Source organism: Larus michahellis, chromosome 10 (genome assembly GCF_964199755.1).
Source record: "Larus michahellis chromosome 10, bLarMic1.1, whole genome shotgun sequence".
Taxonomy (NCBI): domain Eukaryota; kingdom Metazoa; phylum Chordata; class Aves; order Charadriiformes; family Laridae; genus Larus; species Larus michahellis.
In genome coordinates this window covers 3,403,696-3,424,358 of record NC_133905.1, presented here as the reverse complement: position 1 = coordinate 3,424,358, position 20,663 = coordinate 3,403,696, and the positions used below count along the sequence as shown (strand labels likewise).

The window sequence follows — 20,663 nt, the reverse complement described above, 5'->3', positions numbered from 1 at the left end:
AGACGGGGTTTTGAGTTCCTGTACACGCAGAACTGCAACAACTTCTGTGACCGAGGTTGAAGGAGATTTGTTAAAGAAGATGTAACGTTCTGTTCCAAAATAAACATGGCGATTATAGTGCTTTACAGTTTTTAAAAATGCAGCCTGTAGGCTGGGTTACTCACATGGTGTTTTCCTGTGAATACTGGATCTGGTTTTACTAATTGCATGCTTTTGCACAAGGATGTGAGACATAGCATGTAAACACTGCGGAGTATGCCTACTTCAGCTTCTGTGAGCAAAATCAAGTGTGCTTTATTTGTATAAGCTGTGTGGAAATCAAAGGTGGGTGTGACAACACTTAACACATTTGAGGAGTGAATCTGATGCGGGGGGTGAAGGTCTGCAGCCTTGTTGCCCAGAGCTCTGGGCAGCCCTTTCTTCTTGTGTCAGTAAGGGTTTGAAGACAGAATGCACTAAATAACATAAATGCAATAAATTTTCTCCTAAAGTTTAAAAGTTCATCAGTACAATTTTTTTATTTTTTTTTTTAATGCATACTGTTCTTCTGGGTCATCTCTCTTTTTCAGTGTGCTCAGACAGCAGCCAGGGAGTTCTTTCAGAATCAAGAGCTGGCTATGAACGATGTGTTGCACGTGGTATCATTTCGCTCTTCCCTTGGAGAGACCGAGCCGATGGCCAGTTTAGGGAAACTGACTTGCTGGTGGCTGCTGCCTTCTGAAACTTGTCATAATCTGTGACATCTCTGATTGAACTAGTCCGATGAGTGAAGAGTAACAAATTACTTCCCTCGTGATTGTTTATAATGCGATACTCCCCAAAATTCAGAAACAAGAGCGGGATGGATGTGATTGTCAAAGCAGGGACTGGACTTTTTCTTTGTGTTCTCCGTGAAGGTGTTTTTCTTAGTATCTGTGAGTTCTGTGTTCCCTGGCACTTCTGTGGTACAAAGGAGTGTGGCCGGCACTTCTTGCGGTCTTTTCTCTGGGATGCTGTGCGGCCGGTCTTATTGCATTTTCCCCGTATCTGGCTGTCATCCAGATGCTCTCTGTTCACGTGTTATCTTTCTGGTTTGTTTTTCTTCACTCGGACTATCTACTTTACTTTGTGTTTTCGCTGTGGTTTAGCTGCTTATCTTGCAATATAATTCCCATCTTTCCCCACCCCCTTGTGTTTTCTGATGACAACTAGTTTGTTTCGTTTGGTCGTTACAGGGCTACATCTGAGCTGTGTGTCATCACGCGAAGGATTCTCTGATAGCCGATCTTTCATTTTCCAACAAAGTGAGAAATCGCACGTCAGGAGGACTTTTTATCTTTCTGAGTGTTCTTGAACACCTCTTTCATAGATGAAACAGCAAATGAAAGGTTACACCCCTGTTTTTTCTCTAGGGGGGATCGTTTGAATACCTTGGTTTAACTTTATTATTGTTTCTATATGACCTGCTTCAACGCAGATAAAATGTTTTTCTTAATTGCTGCGCTTCCTGTCCTTTGCACGTGTCTGCTTCATTCAAGGTAGTTTCAGGCTGTTTGCCTGCTTTGAGGGCTTGAGGAACACTTATCTCTTCCATATCACTCTTCTTAACTGTGTAGGACCGTATCTTGTCTCCTTTTTTGAGCAAAAGCAAAGCGTTTCAGTTCTTTCTTTGTTCCATTTCACGCAAGAGCTCACGGCAGGTGGTCTGTGGTCAGACAGTGCAGGTTTGAGGGATACTCTCACCTTCTTTTGTTATTGTTTTTGGGGTCTCCATTTGGGATGGCTGTAATATTTTTATGTCTCAGTTGAAAGGTCTTCCCAAGTGAGATTACTTCGAGATAGTCCATCCTCACTTCACCTTTCCTGGTTAAATCTTGCTCTGCCGTAGAAAATTTTTCAGGAGTGTTGCTCTTGTTGGCTGAAAACCAATGTGATAGTGAGTTGATTGATTACTAGTGTGATAGGGATTATTTAAGTAGAGAATAGGAAGTTAAACATGTTGTTAGTCTGCTATTACTGCTATTTACATGCTATGAGGAAAAAGTGTACTGAATGAGTTGTTCCACGTTTGGGGTGGTGGTGGGTTTATAGTTTTGTCACCGTGTTCCAAGTGTCTCGGCAGCTTTCCTGATTAGAAATGTTACATTTGTGAATCCCTGTGTACTTTGTTTTGACTTCCCTAGGTTATTTCATTTTAGTATTTAATGAACTATTATGCATGGATGAAGGGCAACTAAGGAAGTGGGTTATAGAATAAAACAAAATGTAGAACTCTCTATAAGACTTGAGGGATTGGGAAGAAGGTGAGTTGTCAAAGATGGCCTATTAAACAACTCAAAGAGGAAAGTTGTGAAACAATCTCAGCTGCTTTTTTTTTTTTTTTCATCTTGTTACCCAAGGGTCCTGTAAACTTGAGCATTCACGTCTTGATATGCACGAGTAGACATGTACAAAATGCCCTCATGCCTGGAGGAGAGTGCAGTTAAAGTATTTCTGTCGGTGCTGTCTTGATCTTTCCCTTGGTTCCACGACACTGTTGAAGGGCAGCAGCTTCTCACCTTGCGTGGGTGCCAGCTCTCCCCTTGCCACGCTTTCTTGTACCGTCTTGCAACATCTCCTACGAACTGTGGCGGGTTAGCAGGTTAAGGCTTTGGAGGGGAGGGACAGTAGTTGTACCGAGGCACATATTTGTGAGCTTGGCTATGCTGCCGTTTCCTTGACTTGTAATATGTTTTTGACTGGAACGTCGTGATTATTTTTCCTTTACTCATCTCTTTGCTCTGAAACGCCCCGAGTTAGACATTCTTGACCTTCTAGCAACTGGGCCGATGATTTTTATAGCTCTTTTAAAGTGTTGCTAATAGATTAATAAATACAGCCATTACAAGTATTTGCTTTATAACAAATGTATTCAGAGCAGTTGATTTAGTGGTTCAAGATAACTTGTACTGAAACAGCATATAACAGTTTCAGAGCAGATTTTGTCTCCTGTTGGGGTGAAGAGACACCATATACCACATATAATGCATCTTATCGCCATACACCACATACAATGCATCTTATCAGATTTGGATCTGGTTATTTTGGCTTAATTCTGGAGCATCAGGATTGCTGTGCTCCAGTAGTGTCATAGCAGAGTTAGACAAAACTTAAGCTGCAGTTTTGTTATTTTACTAGATGCACTTTTAATAGTATTTAATAATTAATTTGACTTGATGGTTTATTAATTATTAATTCCCATTTATTTTAAGGATGTCACCTGGGTAGTAAAAATTACTATGTGGTTTAGTTTAATATTAAATATATGTGTTGTATTAAGTTTGAAAAAAACCAACCCTGCTGTATGTACTCACAAAAGTGCCTGCATTCTGATTGTTCAGCATTTTGTCCCACTTGAACTATTTTCATGCTGTTCACTCCTCTCGCTTCCGCTCCTTTAGGTCTGCCCTTCTGTGTGGGGTATGAAGTCGAGCCTTCATGATGCTTGTATTCTAATTTAAGCAAGTTCTAGATTAACACAATTCTTGAAACAATAAAAATTAAAAATACTTTTGAAGATATAAAGTCTATCTTCAATTTGTTATGGAGAGATATTTGAAATGATTGGTGAAAATTCTGCAGGAACTTTGGAAACGTCATAATTATCCAACTAGTGCTCTGAAGGGTTTAGCATTTGTTATTACAAGATGAAAGCTTTGGTAGGTTGAAAATAGTCATTTGTTGTAACCATAATTTTTTTTTTTCTTGTTGTTGCTCCCACCCACCCACTCACCCATGCACTTCAACCTCAGAATGACTTCCTCTCCTGAGTTCATGGGAATTACGAACAAGGGTAGCTGTTGTCATAGCCATTGTAAAAGCTTTTTAAAAAAAAAAAAAAAAAAAAAGTGGAAGGGGGAGGAAGGCTGGAGAGGGCAAAGGAACAAGGACCAGTTGTATCGATTTCTTGTTCTTCTGATCAAAAGCTTAAGGCAAATATTTAAAGTACTTAATTTTAGAATGCAGCAATTTTGCACAATTTGTAACTTCGATCATTTTTCAAAATGTATTTTTTGACATACGACTTTCTGGTTGTTCAGCTTTAGATTTTGTTTTATGTTTAAACCTTCTCAGCACTGAAGTCCGTTGCGCTTTTCTGGCATTCAGAGTATTTCAGTTACCTGGAGACGAGAAAATTCTGAATGTAATTAGTGGAAGGCCCAACAATCATCAAAAGCTTCCTTGAAAACTTATTTAAATCCATGAAATTCAGGTTACTTCAATCAAAGGATTAAGGGTTCATGGCAACAATATTTTGAAAACCAAAATAAAAATAATCCATAAGCATGCTAGGTAACTTCAGCCTAAAATGTCGCAAACTTTTCTTGAAGAGATCTAAGAATTGGATCTGTTTGTGGATGTGTACGAAGGTACATATTCAAGTTATGTAGATTGGGGGTGAACGACAACATATTGCAGGGCTTAAATCACCTTTCCCTCACCTTGAGGGATTGTGGGAATTTATTTAGACTTGGGGTAAGCCCAAGTGGGGTCATCTTGTTTTCACTTTATCAAATTCTGGACTGTGAAAGAAGGAACGGTGGGAAGCAGGTGGGGACTGAGGATTGCAGACGTAGTGTTGGGGCATGTAGTTGGCTCTTACTGGGGTCGCTCTGCATGTGCAACTGTCTGCGATGCTGTTGCGTGTTTCTCTGGCTGCACCATATTCTTATTTAGCTCTTAGATTATCTCTTAATTGACACAAATGTCATGCTTGTGTTGCTGCAGGGGTAGTTTTCTTAGGTTTGTTGTGTTTGGTTGTTTTTTTTAATCATAACATCCTTAAACTTGAACTGTTAATGTAGAAGAATATATAAGCTATTGTATGCTTCTGTATTTTTTTTTTTATGATCTGATGGTAGCATATAATAGCTTAAATTTCTGAGGTCTTATTGTCAAACACAGCCGGCATTCAGTCCTTGCTTTGACCTATGTTTTATTCATGTTTCTGGGTGTTTTTACATGTCCTGACAGTTTTTATGGAAACTATTCGAGAAAATGATCCTTAATATCTTTATGCTGCTGCAATACTGACTCTGAATTCTCCTCCAGGTGCCCAGATTATTGATTTGATGATGCTTGTAATAGATGTGACAAAAGGGATGCAGACGCAGTCAGCAGAGTGCTTGGTAATTGGGCAAATTGCCTGCCAGAAGATGGTGGTAGTTCTGAACAAAATAGATCTCCTTCCAGAGGGGAAGAGGCAAAGTGCCATTGAGAAGATGACTAAGAAAATGCAGAAGACCTTGGAAAACACAAAGTAAGTTAACGGTGATATTAACAACTAACTCGTAACAAAATGTTTAACAAAAATATTTCAGCCACGTTTCCCTTCCAATGTGCTCCTACACACACCAAATCTGGCCCCCACTAGGTGAAATACAAACAGAGAAACGGCTAGCAAAGATGATGAGTGGGAAGACTATCAGAAACTCAAATGCAGTCCTGAATTTGCAACTGCAAGTATCGTGTGTAGAGAAATACTTTCCTATAATGAAGCTTTTCTGTTTAAAGGGCTGTTTGGGAGACTGGGTAAAACAAAGCCAGAATACCCAGACTGGGTGAAAAACTGACGTTTTTTTGGTTGTTGGAAAGAAAATGTTAGGGTTTTTCCTTAAATGAGGGTCAAAAAAATGATCAACCTAACTAGGGAAAACAGAACGATGGATGTTTATATGATGTAATGTGGCTCTGGCTGGGATGATGTTTATTAGTCCTGTTTAGGTAAATTAATTGAGGCGTACATAATGAGTGGAGTGCAGTGAAATTCGTGAGTGGAAATAAGGCTGTTATGAAGTGGGAAGATACAGTACAGACACAATACTCATTTACTGGTTCCACAAATTGAAATGCAGCTTCCATTTCAACTGTGCCACTGCCACAGTAGTGACTGCAGAGCTCTTGGTGTCTTTCTAGTTCCCGTGGTGCTCTTGGGTCTGTTCTTTTTGCTGGGAATGTTTCAGAGGTCACCAAGAATGTGAAACTCTCTCTTGTGAACTTAGACAGAACCCTGCAACTTTCAATTCTCTCTTGGAATTATCGGTTTAAGGGCAAATAAATACAGGGTGGCTTGGTTTTCTCTGTAGTTTGCAGCCCCTTGTTTTAGGGGAGCTGGGGAAAGGAGACACCTGCAATAGCTCAAAGCATTTTGGATCAACGGTTTTTTATAGCTGTGAGTTTACTGATGAAACTCACAGGTAATCCTAATGGGGACAGCACTGAGATAATGACGTTAATAAAAATTTAGAGATAATTATCTAATGACTTTCTTATGGTTTTATTTGGTTGTTTGAAATGTTGATATATAGAATGTGAATTAAGCAACATTACAATTAATAGTTATTTTGTATCTGTTTCTCATCTATGCCAAGATGATAATGATTTTTATGAGTTTATCTTAATATACTGCTCATTTTTATTTTGTTCTTTTAAAATTTTGTTGTTCTTGAACTGCAGTAATTGTTGCTGCAGGTGGTACTTCCTTCTTGCTTTAGTCCAAGATGGTATTGTGAATGACTGGGAAAAAAAGGACATATTCATAAAAGGAAGACAAATTTCTGTGTTGAGAAATACTTTGTATGTATGCTGTTTGAATTAAAACTTCTCTTTGTATCCTGGAGTACAGATGGGTCTTTAACGCATGTCTTGAAAATTATCAGCCTCTGTCAAAACCGAAGGGGGAAGTGAGTTTTTGAAAGAGCTGACATGCTAACCGTGAGGTCCTTACCTCCTGTCCCCTTTTAAACAAGGATATGGATCAGCTGATCACAACAGCCATGATTCCACCTGGAGAGAAGTGGTCCTGTGACAATGTTTTAGTTTCTCGTTTGAACTCTGGATCCTAGAAATGCTCTTTTATTGGACGTGTCTGTGTATTGTTCTCATAAGAAAAACCCAGTTTTTGCATGTGCAGTCCGTGCTTTATGGTGCTTTGACAGCACTGCTGACCTGGGCTTGATTGTAAAGTGCTCGTCCTGTTGTGTCTCAGGCATGTCTTGGTTCTCAACAGCCTCTTTTCCCCACTCGAATTTGAATTTCCAAATGCATGCTTTCTAACTGTTTTTGTATTTCTAAACTGCTCTTATTAGCAAAGCACATCTGAGACCATTTGACAGCTGCCTCTGACCCCAAAAACTTGGCAAAGAGTTTTTTTTCCAGGAGTGGTTTACTTGGTGATTGTTATTTCCCTACACACACAGGCACGCGTGCATCATTCCAAGCGAATCTGAAGTCTGTTGCAGCTGGAGAGTAGGTGTTGCCCTTGATGCTGGGGAAATTATTGTAGTGTTGTCAGGAGATACCAAAGAAGGTGGAAGAAACAGGTAGAGGAAAGTAACTGTCATATATTTGAATAGTTTGACACTTGTAAATTTAACCTAATCAAAACTTGCTTGTTCCATGGCTTGACGCCAAAAGTAAAAGCAAGCTGTCCCTACGAATGGAATTGCTATTTTTTTCACAGTTTTTTGCACACGCCAGCTTTTATCTTTGTCCAGCAGGATCTAAACTCTGACAATAAATCGGTGTGATGGAGTAAGAGTTTTAGTAGGGCTGAATCAGGTTTGGAAATGCCTCCAAAGGCAGAAAGTGATTACTCCAGTTTGTTCTGATATATGGGGAAAAGGAATAAAGCACCTGGTTCAGCATAAATTTCTATATATTGCAATATAGTGCCCTACAGCATTTGTATGAAAATAAGTTTCCAAAAGTTTTATGGTTGATCACAGGAATTTTCAGTGCATGTTTTTGTTACCCTTTATCCCTAGATGCCTCAGACTTACAGCATATAAACAAAGAAAATTCCTTATACTCTTGATTACTGTTTGACCACTAAATGAGCTCCCTCTGTAGAACTTAGCAGTTTTTCTTTATCAAGGTGCACTGTCTTTTTCCTCCCAGCTCACTCCCTTTTTGAGATAAAGTTTGTGGGGGGTGGGTGTCAAAAGGATGACAAGAATAATTACTGTTGGTCTGAATCCGTTGCATAAGAATCAAGTATCTATGAGAACCAATCACTGTTTTGTTTTATTGCTGGTTATTATTCCATTGCTTTAAAATATATTTTGTATTTTACATGGTTAATCCTGACTTTCGCAAAAATGCAGTGCTAATTTGGCTTGTAGTCTAACTTCCCTTTCCAAATATAGGCAAAACAAGCTTTTGGATGATTGAAACACTAGGCTTTAGGGAGCAAAAGTTGCAGACTTAGTCAGCAGACTTTAAAGAAGCTGCTGAATATTAAGAATTTGAAGAGTAAAATTCATTGCAAGAGAAAAGCTAAACTGAGGTCAAGGGTGGAATTACTGCTCTTCTCTGAACCTTTGCGTGTTTGAGATTGTGGGTTTCATGAACTTTGATTTCAGTAGATTTAGATATTTCTGTTGTCTGCAGGTCTTGCCTGCAGACTCAGGTAGACATCATGTGCCATCTTGCAGTTGGCTCCACTTTGGAAGGTTATGACTCTATAGCTAGGATTGTAATTGCTTTAACGAAAGTTGAAAACAGTGCTAGTCTCCAGGTAAAACGGCTTGAATGCAAAGCCACTGCGATAAGGCTGGGTAACAGACCCTTGCTTCTGAAATAAACTGACTGCCACAGAGTCGATTCAGTAGCTAATATTAAGCAGGATTGAAGACTTCATAGTCAAGTCCAGTAGCGCACGTATTTGTAATTCGAGAAAAAATTGTCAGTTCTTCTCTATGGGGGAGGAGCAGATAAATTGGAATTTGAGGGAGTTTCCTTGCCTGCCTTGTCAGATGAGCCTGGAACTACTTTACATTGACATGTGTAGGAGATCGGTGGTCTAATGGTGGGAGTCTTTCTCTCTTTCAGGTTCTGTGGGTGTCCTATTGTTGCTGTTGCAGCAAAGCCCGGTGGACCAGAAGCCCCAGAGTCTGAGAATCCACTAGGTGTTTCTGAATTAATTGAGGTACCTGCTGAAGAACATAATAACAACATAAAACGTGCTCAAACTTTTCTTTTAAGTCTTTTGGAGTATATTCTATTAGTATCTAGAGCTGAGGAACTCCTGCAATAATGTCAGTTTTAAGGAACCTGATTCTTTAGAGATTCCTTCCAGTGAATGGAGAAGTTGAGGTTGCATGCCCCGAAAGTGGATGGTCTTTTTCAACTAATAGGCTTCAGGGCCTTTGAATAGGTGTGTCTAAAGAAACAGCTACCACATGTGTGGTGAAATTTGTTTTAAAGTTGTAAAGAATTATGAAGCATAATGAATAAAAATAGCGTTAAAATTCCGCCATATCCTTGGTGTAGGTGCTGTTTTATGATTGTACCACTGTTAAGAAAACAGCAAAGTTGTGGTCAGGCACTTAAAAGTTACATGTTGGGAATTGTCTCCTTCCTTCGTGGGTGTATTATGATCCAGTGTTTAAGTGCATGATTCTTTATTCCAAACAACCCCTATCTTCTTCCTTGCACAGGACGGACAGGGCTCAACTACTGAGCAGGTAGTCCGTATTTTGTTTTAGTTCTCATTATTCTCTGTGTGGCCTCATGACTCCATTCAAATACTGCTCTGCGTTCAGAATGATTAATTTCCTCCTGGACTTTTCTTTGGCACACATCACTGTGGTCATGAGCACTTGGCAAACAGTTAATTTACTTCCAGAAGACCTGTAGGAAGTATAGAGGTGACTTTAATCCATATTTAGATTGGGAGGCCGAGGCACAAAGGAGTTAAGTCCACCGAGTTTACTGGTTTTGGTTGCCAAATTTGAGGAAACTAGGAACTCTTTTGGGACGTGCTCATGTTCAGATCATAGTACCAGCCAATTTTGATTGCAATTGTGAGTGCTTAGCACTTCTGTTACGCTTTGAGGTTTCTGGTTTGACAGTGTGAGGTGTATAGTCAGTGATTACCTGTGGAAAGTTTCATTTTTAAGAGAATGATAGTACATGGGAGTTCTGGCATAAGCAAGCGTAGAATCCATTCTCTAGAGGGGCACCACCTGCCTTCGTGTAAGACAATCTTTCTCTGATACGCTGCCTTACTGACTGCATGCCTTGCACATCTGCAACAGATAAAACGCATGGCCTGGATTTACCCTGTGCCCTGAATGTGAGGTAGGGCCTGGAAAGAACTGTATGATTGTATAACTAACCTTATATATCAGACCCATGTGAACAAGAGAAGATTTTAAGCAAGCCGATGCTCCACAAGTATCCTTAGTTCCAGCTGTAGGGAAAAGTAGCATCTTTGCCCCGTAGGGGTGCCGCTGTTATGTGCAGACAGCAGAAAGTAGTCCTAAAACAAAGGTATTATTCTTTGCAGACTTGACAAGGTCTGATTCAGGTGCTTTGGATGCTGCCAGGTTTTAAATACTTGTAAACTGCTGAAGCCAGGGTGCAGCACCAGTCGTCAAAAATCTAGGGATGTCTGGCCCAAGGTTTGTACAAAGGCAGGATGTTCCACAGGGCTGCTGAGCACGGAATGTCATGCCTCTTCCCAGGCACGTGGGGCCTGCGACGGGCATGGAGGCGTGACGTGGCCTTAGAAGAAACATAGCAAGAACTAGGCTGCCCACAGCAATGTCTAGAGAGGTAGAGGTAAGCCAGTTCTTAGTTCCGTCTTCATCTGGTTTCGGGTAGAGTTACTGGGGTGTTCCAAAGGGTTAAAACCTTTGAAGGAAATACCCATGTTGCAGCTGTTTCTGTCAACTCTGAGACCTAATATTGGAAGAGCTGGCAAATGCTGTGTGAGCCCTGCCATTGAGCTTCAAGGTATTATCCTTTCTGTCCTTGATAAGAGACTCCCTCCATTGTTCTGCCATTACAACTTGGTTGTAACTTGCAGTCTCTGACCTTAAAAGCAGACGTTACAGTCAGTGCCGAGTTTAAATGCTGATGTTATAACAGAGGTAGAGATCAAAAGTCATTGGAGACAGGGGTGAACCAGTTCCTCTGAAGCACCATTGGGTACAAACTGCCTTTCTCTAACTAAAAAGTCTTCTGTCTATGATTGTATATTTTAAAAAACTGTTTATAAGCAAAACAGAAATCCTAAACTTGGAGAATTTCTCCAGAAAATGGTACTTAGGTAGCTATTTTTCTTAGTGGTTTAATCCTCCAAGAAGTGTTAACAGAGATCTGAAGGGGAAGTCGACTTTGAAAACTTAACACAATGTAATAGCTTTTCGCGGAAGGAGGCAGGGAGATGGGCTTTATGGGGCACTAATATCTGTATATAAGTTCACTTTCACAAAATCCAAAAAAGCTGAAGTAGCAAAACACACTGTAAAATCGTGCTTTTGAGAGAGGGGGAAAAGAAACGGGGGCGGGGGGGGGGGGGAATGGGACGTACAGGACTCTTTTTCTCTTTGCTTTGCTGCAGTGTTTATATTGAGTTTGGCAGCAACTTTATTGCCAGTGTAGTTTTGCTAACCAAGCGAAATGTGCAGCACCAAATCTTTCTAAGGCAGAAAATCGAACTGTTCCTGCTGCTAAGTGTGCGTCTCCTCTATGGCACGCACAGTTAATTTGACATTGGTGCGTTCTAAGCTCATTGGGAGATGCCTGAAATCAGTAAAACTGCAAACTGGTTCAATCAATCATCCGCATGCCTTCCTTTTGCTGTATGACTGTTGTGACTTTTCACCCAGGCATGGTTCTGCTTTTATCTTTTTTCCAGGTCCTGAAGTCTCAGGCTTACCTGCCATCAAGAGACCCCTCGGGACACTTCCTTATGGCAGTCGACCACTGTTTCTCTATCAAGGGTCAAGGCACGGTGATGACAGGGACTATTCTGTCTGGCTCTGTTAGCCTTGGTGACAATGTGGAGATTCCTGCCCTGAAGGTGAGTCTCTCATTTTCACTCCCCTCCCCCCCCAGCTTTCCTGATAGAAAGACACACTCAACAAAGAAGAGTGTGTTCTCTTCCAATCTGAAATTATTCAGTTATTTTCAATGTATGTTGGGGTTTTTTTGTACTCTACTATAAGCCGGTTTGTAGCAGAAAGAGACATAGACATTTTTTTTTAAATAAGGGGGCTAGTAAAGTTACCTGCTCAATTTTAGTTGAATGAAGAGGAGGGAAGACTGACCTAGATTAGTGTGTTAGCCTTTCAAATTCAGAAAAGCAAGGTGGGCTTGTGCCCAAGGACTGCACAAAGTCTGAGTTGAGGTTACTTTCGTTTGAGAGGTGCTGCAGTGAGAAGGCTTACAAAAGAACCTGAGTAGGTAGGCTTCCCGAGATGTCTGGCAGCAAAGGAAACATCAAGAAGAGGGCATTGGAATGCTTGATGCACGTTCTCTTTGTTTGCTGGGGCTTTAATTGATGTCCGCGTGTTCTGGGAGAACTGCTGGGTGCAGTATGGGACTTGCTGTGGTCACGCGTTTTAGAGATTCTGTAGAAAGTCAAGAGGCCTTTCAATGGCCTTTGAACTGCTTAACTGTTACTATGGGTTTTTTTCCTTAAAATATACTTTAAAAGAAAACAAAGTGACTTTATGCTTGGAACAGGTGAAGCCTATTTCACAGATGCTGATTTGGACAACTTGTACTTTTCCTTTTTATGAATTGCCCAAAATGAGTCAAGACTTGAGGAGTGTTTCATAGCTGCCGCTTGAAGTGGAGACCCAGCCAGTTACGTTCTGAGAGTGGGCAGCTTTTGGCTGAACAAGCCTGAATGGGACCCTTTTGGTACTGTCAGTATTATCCTCAGGTCATGTTACTATAAGGACCTCGTTCTTTCATTGAGTGAACGTGCTTTGTCATTTCTGCCTGTGCCTTGTGGGCAAGTGAAGGACTAAGTGAGGCATTCTGATTTCACCTGAAATATTTTAGTGATAGCTGACAATTAATTTTTGGTCAGCCTCTTTTGTGATACCTGTGGCCATCTAGTTTATATCATGTTGTCCTTTGCGTAAAAGTGATTAGCATTCGATGTACCCCGTCATGTCTGCTCTCCCAGTGGAGTTCCTCACCGCCCATATTCTCATTTCCAGCATGCAGCCCCTTCTGGCAGCCACGCTTGTAATTCCTGCAGGGAATATGCTTTGCTGTGGTTTCAGCCTCTCCTGCTTTCCCCTTCTCAGTGGTCCTTCCCTTTTCTATTGCATCCTGCTTGCTGTCCTGGGCCTGCCTGCACAAGAAGGGGTCCAAGGAGGGACAAGTCATTAGGAGGGCGAGCCTGATGAGTGCTGAGCGATGGCTCCTGCCCCGTAGGGGCCTTGCATAGCTAGTGGCTGCTTTCCTTTGGCGTAGCACTGGCCAAACTTCCTGTCACTTTGTGCTCTGGGACATATGGGGGTGAGACAGAGCAGAGTAATTGTTTCTTGCAAAGAAAGAATGCGTAACTAGATCATATCTGGAAATGACTGTTGAGCTCTTCATGTATAGTCCAAGAATGTTTTGGAGAAATATGTTTAGGAATTAGTTTGCTCTTTGAGAATCCGTATGAAGCGGAAAATGACAAAAATACAGTGAATAACTTGCATATTGCAAATGGGTGTTTAAAAGGACGGTAGGGAAGGCTTTAAGTGGGGCTTTAGAAGATGTTTTCTTCCCAAGCGATTGGGGGAGCAGTGAAGTGAAGGGCAAGCGAGCAGATGAACAGGTCATTGACAATGAGAAGCCAGACCACTTGGCTTTTATGGCGTTAACAAATCCCCTCAGAGTTTCAGTTATTTTCAGTTGCTGTTAATGAATTCTTCCACTGCCCTGTGTGAAATAGAAGATGTGTCCAAACCTCTGAGTGCTAACAGTGGTGGGCAGAGTTTTGCATTTTCTTTTTTGCTGCTAGCAGTTTGTGAGTATTGATGTTCATGTTGTACAGGTATGGAAACCAAGGCACAGTAAAAGGAAGCAACTTTTGTAAGCTGGAGTTGTGTGTTGTACTTACCCCTGCTAGCATCGTGCAGAGTTGGGTTAGGATACCTATAAAAGGTCAAACCTTTCTCAGGCCTACAAGGTAACGGAGGAAGCACATTTCACAACACGTTGTGGTTTATGACTCTCTCTGACCTTTTTTTGCCCTGACCCTATGGTAACTGAGATTGACAGCTGGTGCCCACTGGGCATTTAGGGACATTACAAGCCAGCTGCTTTTTAAATTTGAGGAACCCTCTCACCAAATGAAGTGGCATCACCTTCCAGTTCTACTAATGGACTTCGACATCTTTGACCGCTTGAACCTGCACAAAGGAGGGACACAGCAATTAAAAATAAACAGTGACATTCTCGAACGCCCATGCTTGCTCTGATTGAGGCTGAGAGCACCAGCAGTGCATGGATTCCTTTATGCCGTTGCCTATGTAAATTGCCATCTGGGGTTGATTATCCATATAGCAAAAAGAAAAATTATATATATGTGTTTGGGAAAAAGCTTTGACACAGCAAACAGTTCACTATCCAATTGAGTTAGTACTATTTGCTCACTAGCACTTGAAATCTACCTTGAAGAGCATGAACCTAGGATTTCTGCAGCAAAAACGTAGCGTTGGCAGAATTCTGAATGTCCTTTAAGATTATTTCAGTGGTCTTTCAATCTCTACAGTCTTCTAGTGTATAAACTGTAACAACTCGTGACATTTTTATTTCAGTTTTATAAAAGTTCCTGGAGTTTGAATAGTAAGGATTTTTTCAATATAGATTCATTTTATTTTACTGATAAGCTTGGCGATAATCACTTCAAAATATTGATCTAAGTATATTTTGTTCGGTGAAATTTCGTTGAAGTGAGCATGACTGTCAAATTCTAGTGCTGCTGTGTCTTTTTGTAGCATGCTTTAATTGAAAAAGGAAAGTGGGGTTTTTTTTCAGTGGAGGGAGAATTATCTTTGCCTTCCTTATCCAGGTGAAAAAAATCATAGTAGCTTAGGAATAGCAGCAACTTAGAAGGCCGATGCAAAACAGGAGAGAACCAGGGCTTTTGTTCTTATCATTGGTTGTCTCCAAAAATAAAAAATCAGTGTGTGAAAAGTAACGCAAAATGTTGTATGGTATGTGGTCTTCCTTCTGTCCAGTGTTAGTGATTCTAGCCTAGTTGCAAGCACGTTGGAAATACTGGAAGATTGTTAATATTCCTTTAAAGATGTTTTGCAGCACAGAAAATGTTCCAGGTTGGTTAATAAGAATCACTCTCTCTGTCTCAAGAAGAAGAGGTCAAGTCTGAACTGAGTGAGGAGGCAGAGATAGATGTACACAGTTAATAGATATAAATCTCGTCGTACTGAAAGCATTGACTCAGCATTGCCTTACCTGTGATCAAGCGCTGCAGGTATAAAGCAGCCACAAAGCTTGTACGTGGCAGCCAAGTACAAAGACCACTGTTGGTTGTTTTTTTTTTTTTTTCAGGATTGGTAAGAAGTAGAAACTTTTCTTCTCACTTTATATTCAAATTCCTGTCTGTTCTGTTTAATGGAATTACTGGCAAATGTTAGAGCGAGCAGGTGCAAGCTGAATGGCTGGTGGAGGTTAATAGCTTCATTGGAGCACATCTAAAAGCACCGTAAGCTGCCATTTTGTACTGCGTTTTGTCGGAAGTTTGTGAGTACCTTGAAGGCTGAGTGGCTGCGTTATTGGTAAACGGTTATGTTGATGTTTTACCTGTAGGGGGATCATGTGGGGATTTCTGCTTTGTGCTGAAGCTGAATAGTGTATCTGGTGTAATATAGTACAAAGTTATTTCTTATGTAATAAGTGATGTGGACACCCAATCACTGGTCTGACCTGGGGAGGTGCCTCTTTAGACACTGTCGGATTTTTGGTCTGTGAGGTGTGGTTGAACTGTTACGTTAAAGGGGAAGAGGAATGTTCATACCGGGTCCAACCTTCACCATCCCCGAGGTTTGCAGTAGGCAATTGCTGTTATTAATGTTGAGCGTTTCAATCTCAAAAGTTGCCGGCGTGTTTATGAAATGCTTCTCTTGTAGTTGGAGACTAGTCATCCAGGTGTTTCAGTACGCTGATATACTTTCAAGAGGTCACCCGAGACATCAAATATGAAAATTGTGAGAAACTTGCTTCTGTTATCTAGTCAAGTCTCCTAGCAGATGAGAGTGTTGGTTTAAGCCAGTAGTGGATTCTGTCTTGGCAAGGGCCTATTGGCTCTTAAATTGTATCGCCTTTATGAATTTTAGAAGCATCATTTTCGAAGTGTGATACTGAGAAGCTTCATGTACTTCTACCATATGAAAAGAGATATTTTATATTTTTAAGCTTCTTTGTTGGCTAGATAGCTTTGGTCTGGTTTTTAGCAAACATTCTTTAGTTTTTATGGCTTATCCAACAAAAAAATTCTCCAGTGTCTGATAGAATAACCCAAATAGTATTTGCAAGACTATTCCCTTCAAACCGCTGTAGCTATTGAAGTCACAACAGATACATCTGCTCTTGCCCACACGGGTACTTCAGCCGATCTGAAGTCCCAAGACCTCTGACTGGCGAGCCTTAGTATATGAATGCAGTAAGAACTAATTTCAGTGTACTTAAGGACTTTTTGCACAATTAATTACAGAGTTGCATGGTTAAGGTCTTATCAGAGAAGATTTAAATCTCAGGAAACAAAGTTGGACCAAACCCCGCTGAATTGGATCATGAAGACGCTTGTACGTGGACTTTCACGGTGAAATCTTAAATCTGTTTTTACCACTTTCATTTTGCATTCTTTGGTCTTCATAATATACCTGTTCCAAATTTCAGGATATCTTGACTTGTTTTTGCATGGCGAATAGATAGAACCCTTGCTAATTTTTTTGAGAGTACGTCTGAATGCTGTTTCTACATCTGTTTTTTTCCAATGCTTCTTGGATGATTCTTGCCCAGTACCGAGAAAAACAGCCTTTAAAATGCAATGGGTCATCTGCTGTGGAAGAAGTCTAGCTCGCCTCGAATGTCTTCTTTTCATGGGAATGCTGTGAAGAAGGGCAGTTTAGAAAATCGGGTTGGGGAGGGGACAGTCAATTAAATGTAACTGACAAAATCGTGAAAAGGCAGTTCATAATACATATTAAAATGTGGGTGATAAAATACAAGAATCTTAAATCCTAAATCAATAAATTAAACATATACAGATAATGTTATACATGCAGTTTAACTCAGTACGAGTATTAAAGTGTTTCTTTAATTGTCTGCCGCTTCTAAAGCATGGATTGTGTTTTTTGGAGATTTTCTCCTTTCCTAGAAAACATCCGTGTGAATCCTACTGGTTTTGCATCTGCTGTGGCATTTACTTAGAAGCAGAACACGCAGGATTTGGCTTACACTGGAAAGTACTCGCTTTCAACGTTTAGGATATTACCAGTTGTTTTGGAAGAATTAAACTCCTCAGCACAGTTCTTTGTGGTTAAGTAAAGGATTAAAGACCTGATCCAGTGCCTGTGGAATGAAATTTAGATCTGGCAACAAAAACTTCTCAAATCTTTTTGGCTCGATCTCTTAGGAGAATAAGAGTAGCAGATGCTGAGCTCTTTCTAAAGATCCGTTCCCTCATCTTCAGCGTATTGGTTTTGTAACTTTTTACCGTGTGGGGTTTTTCTCTGTTTTATTTCTGTTTTAGTTCACACTTTAAAAAAACAAACCAACTCCATGCCCTCAAAAAAACCCAACAAACCCAATCAAAACAAAATCACAAGACCCTAAGGAACAGAATCTATTTTAATTTTTTATAAAAAAAAAAAATTCTAGTTAACTTTAGACTTTAAAACGGCTCGGGAATAAAAATGCTCAGGAGGAAATTTGTGTGTTGCTATTCTTTCACTACCTGTTACTGAAGTACAGTGGTTTAGTTCATATCGCTTGCAATTTTTTTATTAAGTGTCATGTAGGTACATTAAAAAGAGGGAGCAAGATAAAGGACTTTGTGTGTTAAGGTTTGTTTTATTCAGGACCAGGGATAAGACATAATAGAAAGGGAGCTGGATATATATCATGGGGTTTTCAAATTTTTTCTACTTGGTCAGAGCAGAAGGGAAGGAAGCCAGGGGAGAGCAGCCAACCTGAGCACTGCTAATCCAAACCATACACTGTATTTTTGGAGCTTGTGTTTCTAATGTGATCTCTGTAGGCAGAAAAGTGGCCTCGTCAGTGCTGGCCAATTAACTCTTCAAATACTAAAATTCCTTTCCAGCTTTTCTTGGAGGTCTAGATGTACCCTGTGCTTGCTGCCAGCTGGAGATAGATGGGATACAGATTGCCTTCTAATGGATTAGAAAAATTACCCAATGTATACCTAAATCTATAATGTTTTTCCTACAGTGGATCTGAAAAGGAAGAGATTTGTGTGTAACTTGTGTCTTGCTTCTATCCACTTAAACCATCTTTAAATGACTGTTTGGGATCCAGGCTCCACGTGGAAGTGCAGCATTGCTGGAAACGGTACTCTTCTCCACGGTAGACTTTAACTTCTGCAGTATTTCTATGATAGTGATTGCTTGTTCAGGGCTATCTGCAATGCTGACTGGTTGTGGTTAATGCATGAGATAATTTGAAGTGTGTATTTTGTGCTATTGCCATGCAGATAATTTTCTGTTAATAGTTAGAAAGTGCAGAGTTGTTATTGCCTTGAGAACTGGTATGCTGTTCAATGGGGTTCAAAATGAAAAAGAAACACAGGATCATCTGACTCTGGTGAAAATGTGGAATGACTGTCATATTTTTATTTGATACAATGACCGATTTTTCTTAGATGAATCAAATTACATGTTTTCGGTCCAGATTTCAGTAAATCACTTGTCTTCTGAGAACTGTTAGAAAAGCTGGAGAAAGTTGTTGCAGAAATACAAGGTGGGAAAGAAACTGAGCTGAAGAGGAGGGAACCAATGGACTTAACAGGAAAGTGATTCAGGTAGAGTTGTTCTGGGGTTGGTCTTGGCACTAGAGTGCAGTAGCTTCACTAGTGACTGCATGCGCTCTCTCATGTATGTAGGGATTCCCCCCACGAGCGCGTGCCACATCAGCATGCTCGCCTGAGTAGTGTAGACTGCTGGCAGATGCAGCTTCCGTGCATTAGTCTACGATGCTCAGTATTCTGCAGCTCTTTGGGAATTACCAGTGTACTGGGTTGCTGGATCTGATGGAAAAGCTCAGTATCCCAGTACAAAAGAGTGCCACAATGGGAGAAATGGAATATGTTCTTGTATGTCATTAGTGAGCAGTTTGGCTTCAGTGCAACAACATATTTAAGGATATACAAACATGTAGGTTTGTGACTGACAAACAAAGCTAAAAAGAAACCCCAATGTCTAATAAGCAATTGAGGTGACACCTGACACTTACATTTACCTCTGTCGCTTTAGCTTCCCTCATCTGCTCATTCTACTTTTTCTCCTGCCTGTTTCTATCTTTCTCCATCTCTAGCTTCTTTTCCAGTCTCAAAGTTTGCTCTTCAAAGCAAATGATTTTTTTTCCACTTTACACCATAGATTGAGGATATGTTTTTTCTCCCTCCTCTTTCTCTCTCAGCTGCTGTTGCAATTTTGAGTAACAATACAGCTGTGTATACTTCCTTCCCCTCGAGTACATCTTGGCTTGAAACCTCTTGGTGTTGAAAACCAGCATCAGTCAGGGTCAGGTGAGAAATCTCAGGATGGTATTTTTGAACTTGTTTCCATAGGCTGAAGCTAGAGTGGGTCTGATGACAGAAGGACAAGACGTGATAAACATTGGGTGGTGTTATACTGTTAAGGGCAGTTTATGAAGATGATAGAGCAGGTTCTGATACCTCTTCTACGGAATATGCCAGCTGTTGTTTTCCTAGGGCTAAATGTCTTGCATTTAGAGTTTGAAAAGGGACCCTGGAGCCGTCTAGAGTTGGGTACTCGAGGCAACGGCTCTTTAAGCTGTGTACAGGAGGAGAGAGGTTTTAAGACGACTTGAGCCATGACTGGGATGCAGCTGAACAAAACCACGCATGTTATCCTGGGACATAGTAGGTAACGTATTTCCTGTCAAACAGTGATCAAGTGTTGCATTCTTGGGTTTGTGTTCCCTGCGGTTCAAGATTAGTTTGAAACTAAGTTAATGGACATTGCTCTAGTAATCACGAGCTTCCATCCAAATGCCTTTTTGTTTAAACTTTATGGTAACTTTCTAAAGCAAAGTATGGCTGGTTTGTGTTTGCATAACTTGTTTGCTTAAGCGTTGCTGCTGCCAGGTCATTAACTTTATTTTTATTTCTTTTAATTTATCAGGTAGAATTGTTCTCAATCGAATTCAATTGAAAACAGACCCACATGCACGTATGCATACCGTTTGAGCAAGAATCTTAGTGGAAAGCTTGAATAGTAATTGGAAAGGTAGCCTCCTGCATGGTAAACATAGCTTTCACATTGCATTCCTGCTGCAAATGTAACTTTAGTGTGAGTAGGCTTAGTTAGGGCAGTGAGTAACTATCATGTTTTAAATATTTAAGATCAAGTGCTGGAGGCTTTGGCAAAATTTCAGTAACCAGCATGAAGGAAGGGAATGTCACTTTTTGTTCTTCCTTGGTCATCCGTATACAGTACAATTCCTCATTTGATCAGGCTTTTAAGAAGCAGAACAATTTAGCAAGCGCTGCATTAACTAAGCCATGGTCTGTATGTGATAAAGCTCTGCTCAGGTCTGGGCACTGGCAAAAAGGGATCTGTATATTGAAAATGCTATTTAACCAAGATGGAAGATAAACTTCTGAATTTGACCAACAGACA

At 40.5% G+C, this 20,663-nt stretch overlaps 1 protein-coding gene across 3 annotated transcripts in view; it reads left to right on the top strand.

Annotated features, from left to right (window-relative positions):
• The window catches only part of EEFSEC (eukaryotic elongation factor, selenocysteine-tRNA specific), a 127,514-nt gene that overhangs the window by 29,313 nt on the left and 77,538 nt on the right, over positions 1 to 20,663 (top strand). For all 3 annotated transcript variants that reach the window (XM_074602735.1, XM_074602736.1, XM_074602737.1), the window contains exons 2-4: positions 5,071 to 5,278; positions 8,851 to 8,947; positions 11,666 to 11,830. In XM_074602735.1, coding sequence (XP_074458836.1) covers positions 5,071 to 5,278; positions 8,851 to 8,947; positions 11,666 to 11,830 — 470 coding nt within the window. The remainder of the gene's footprint in view (positions 1 to 5,070; positions 5,279 to 8,850; positions 8,948 to 11,665; positions 11,831 to 20,663) is intronic.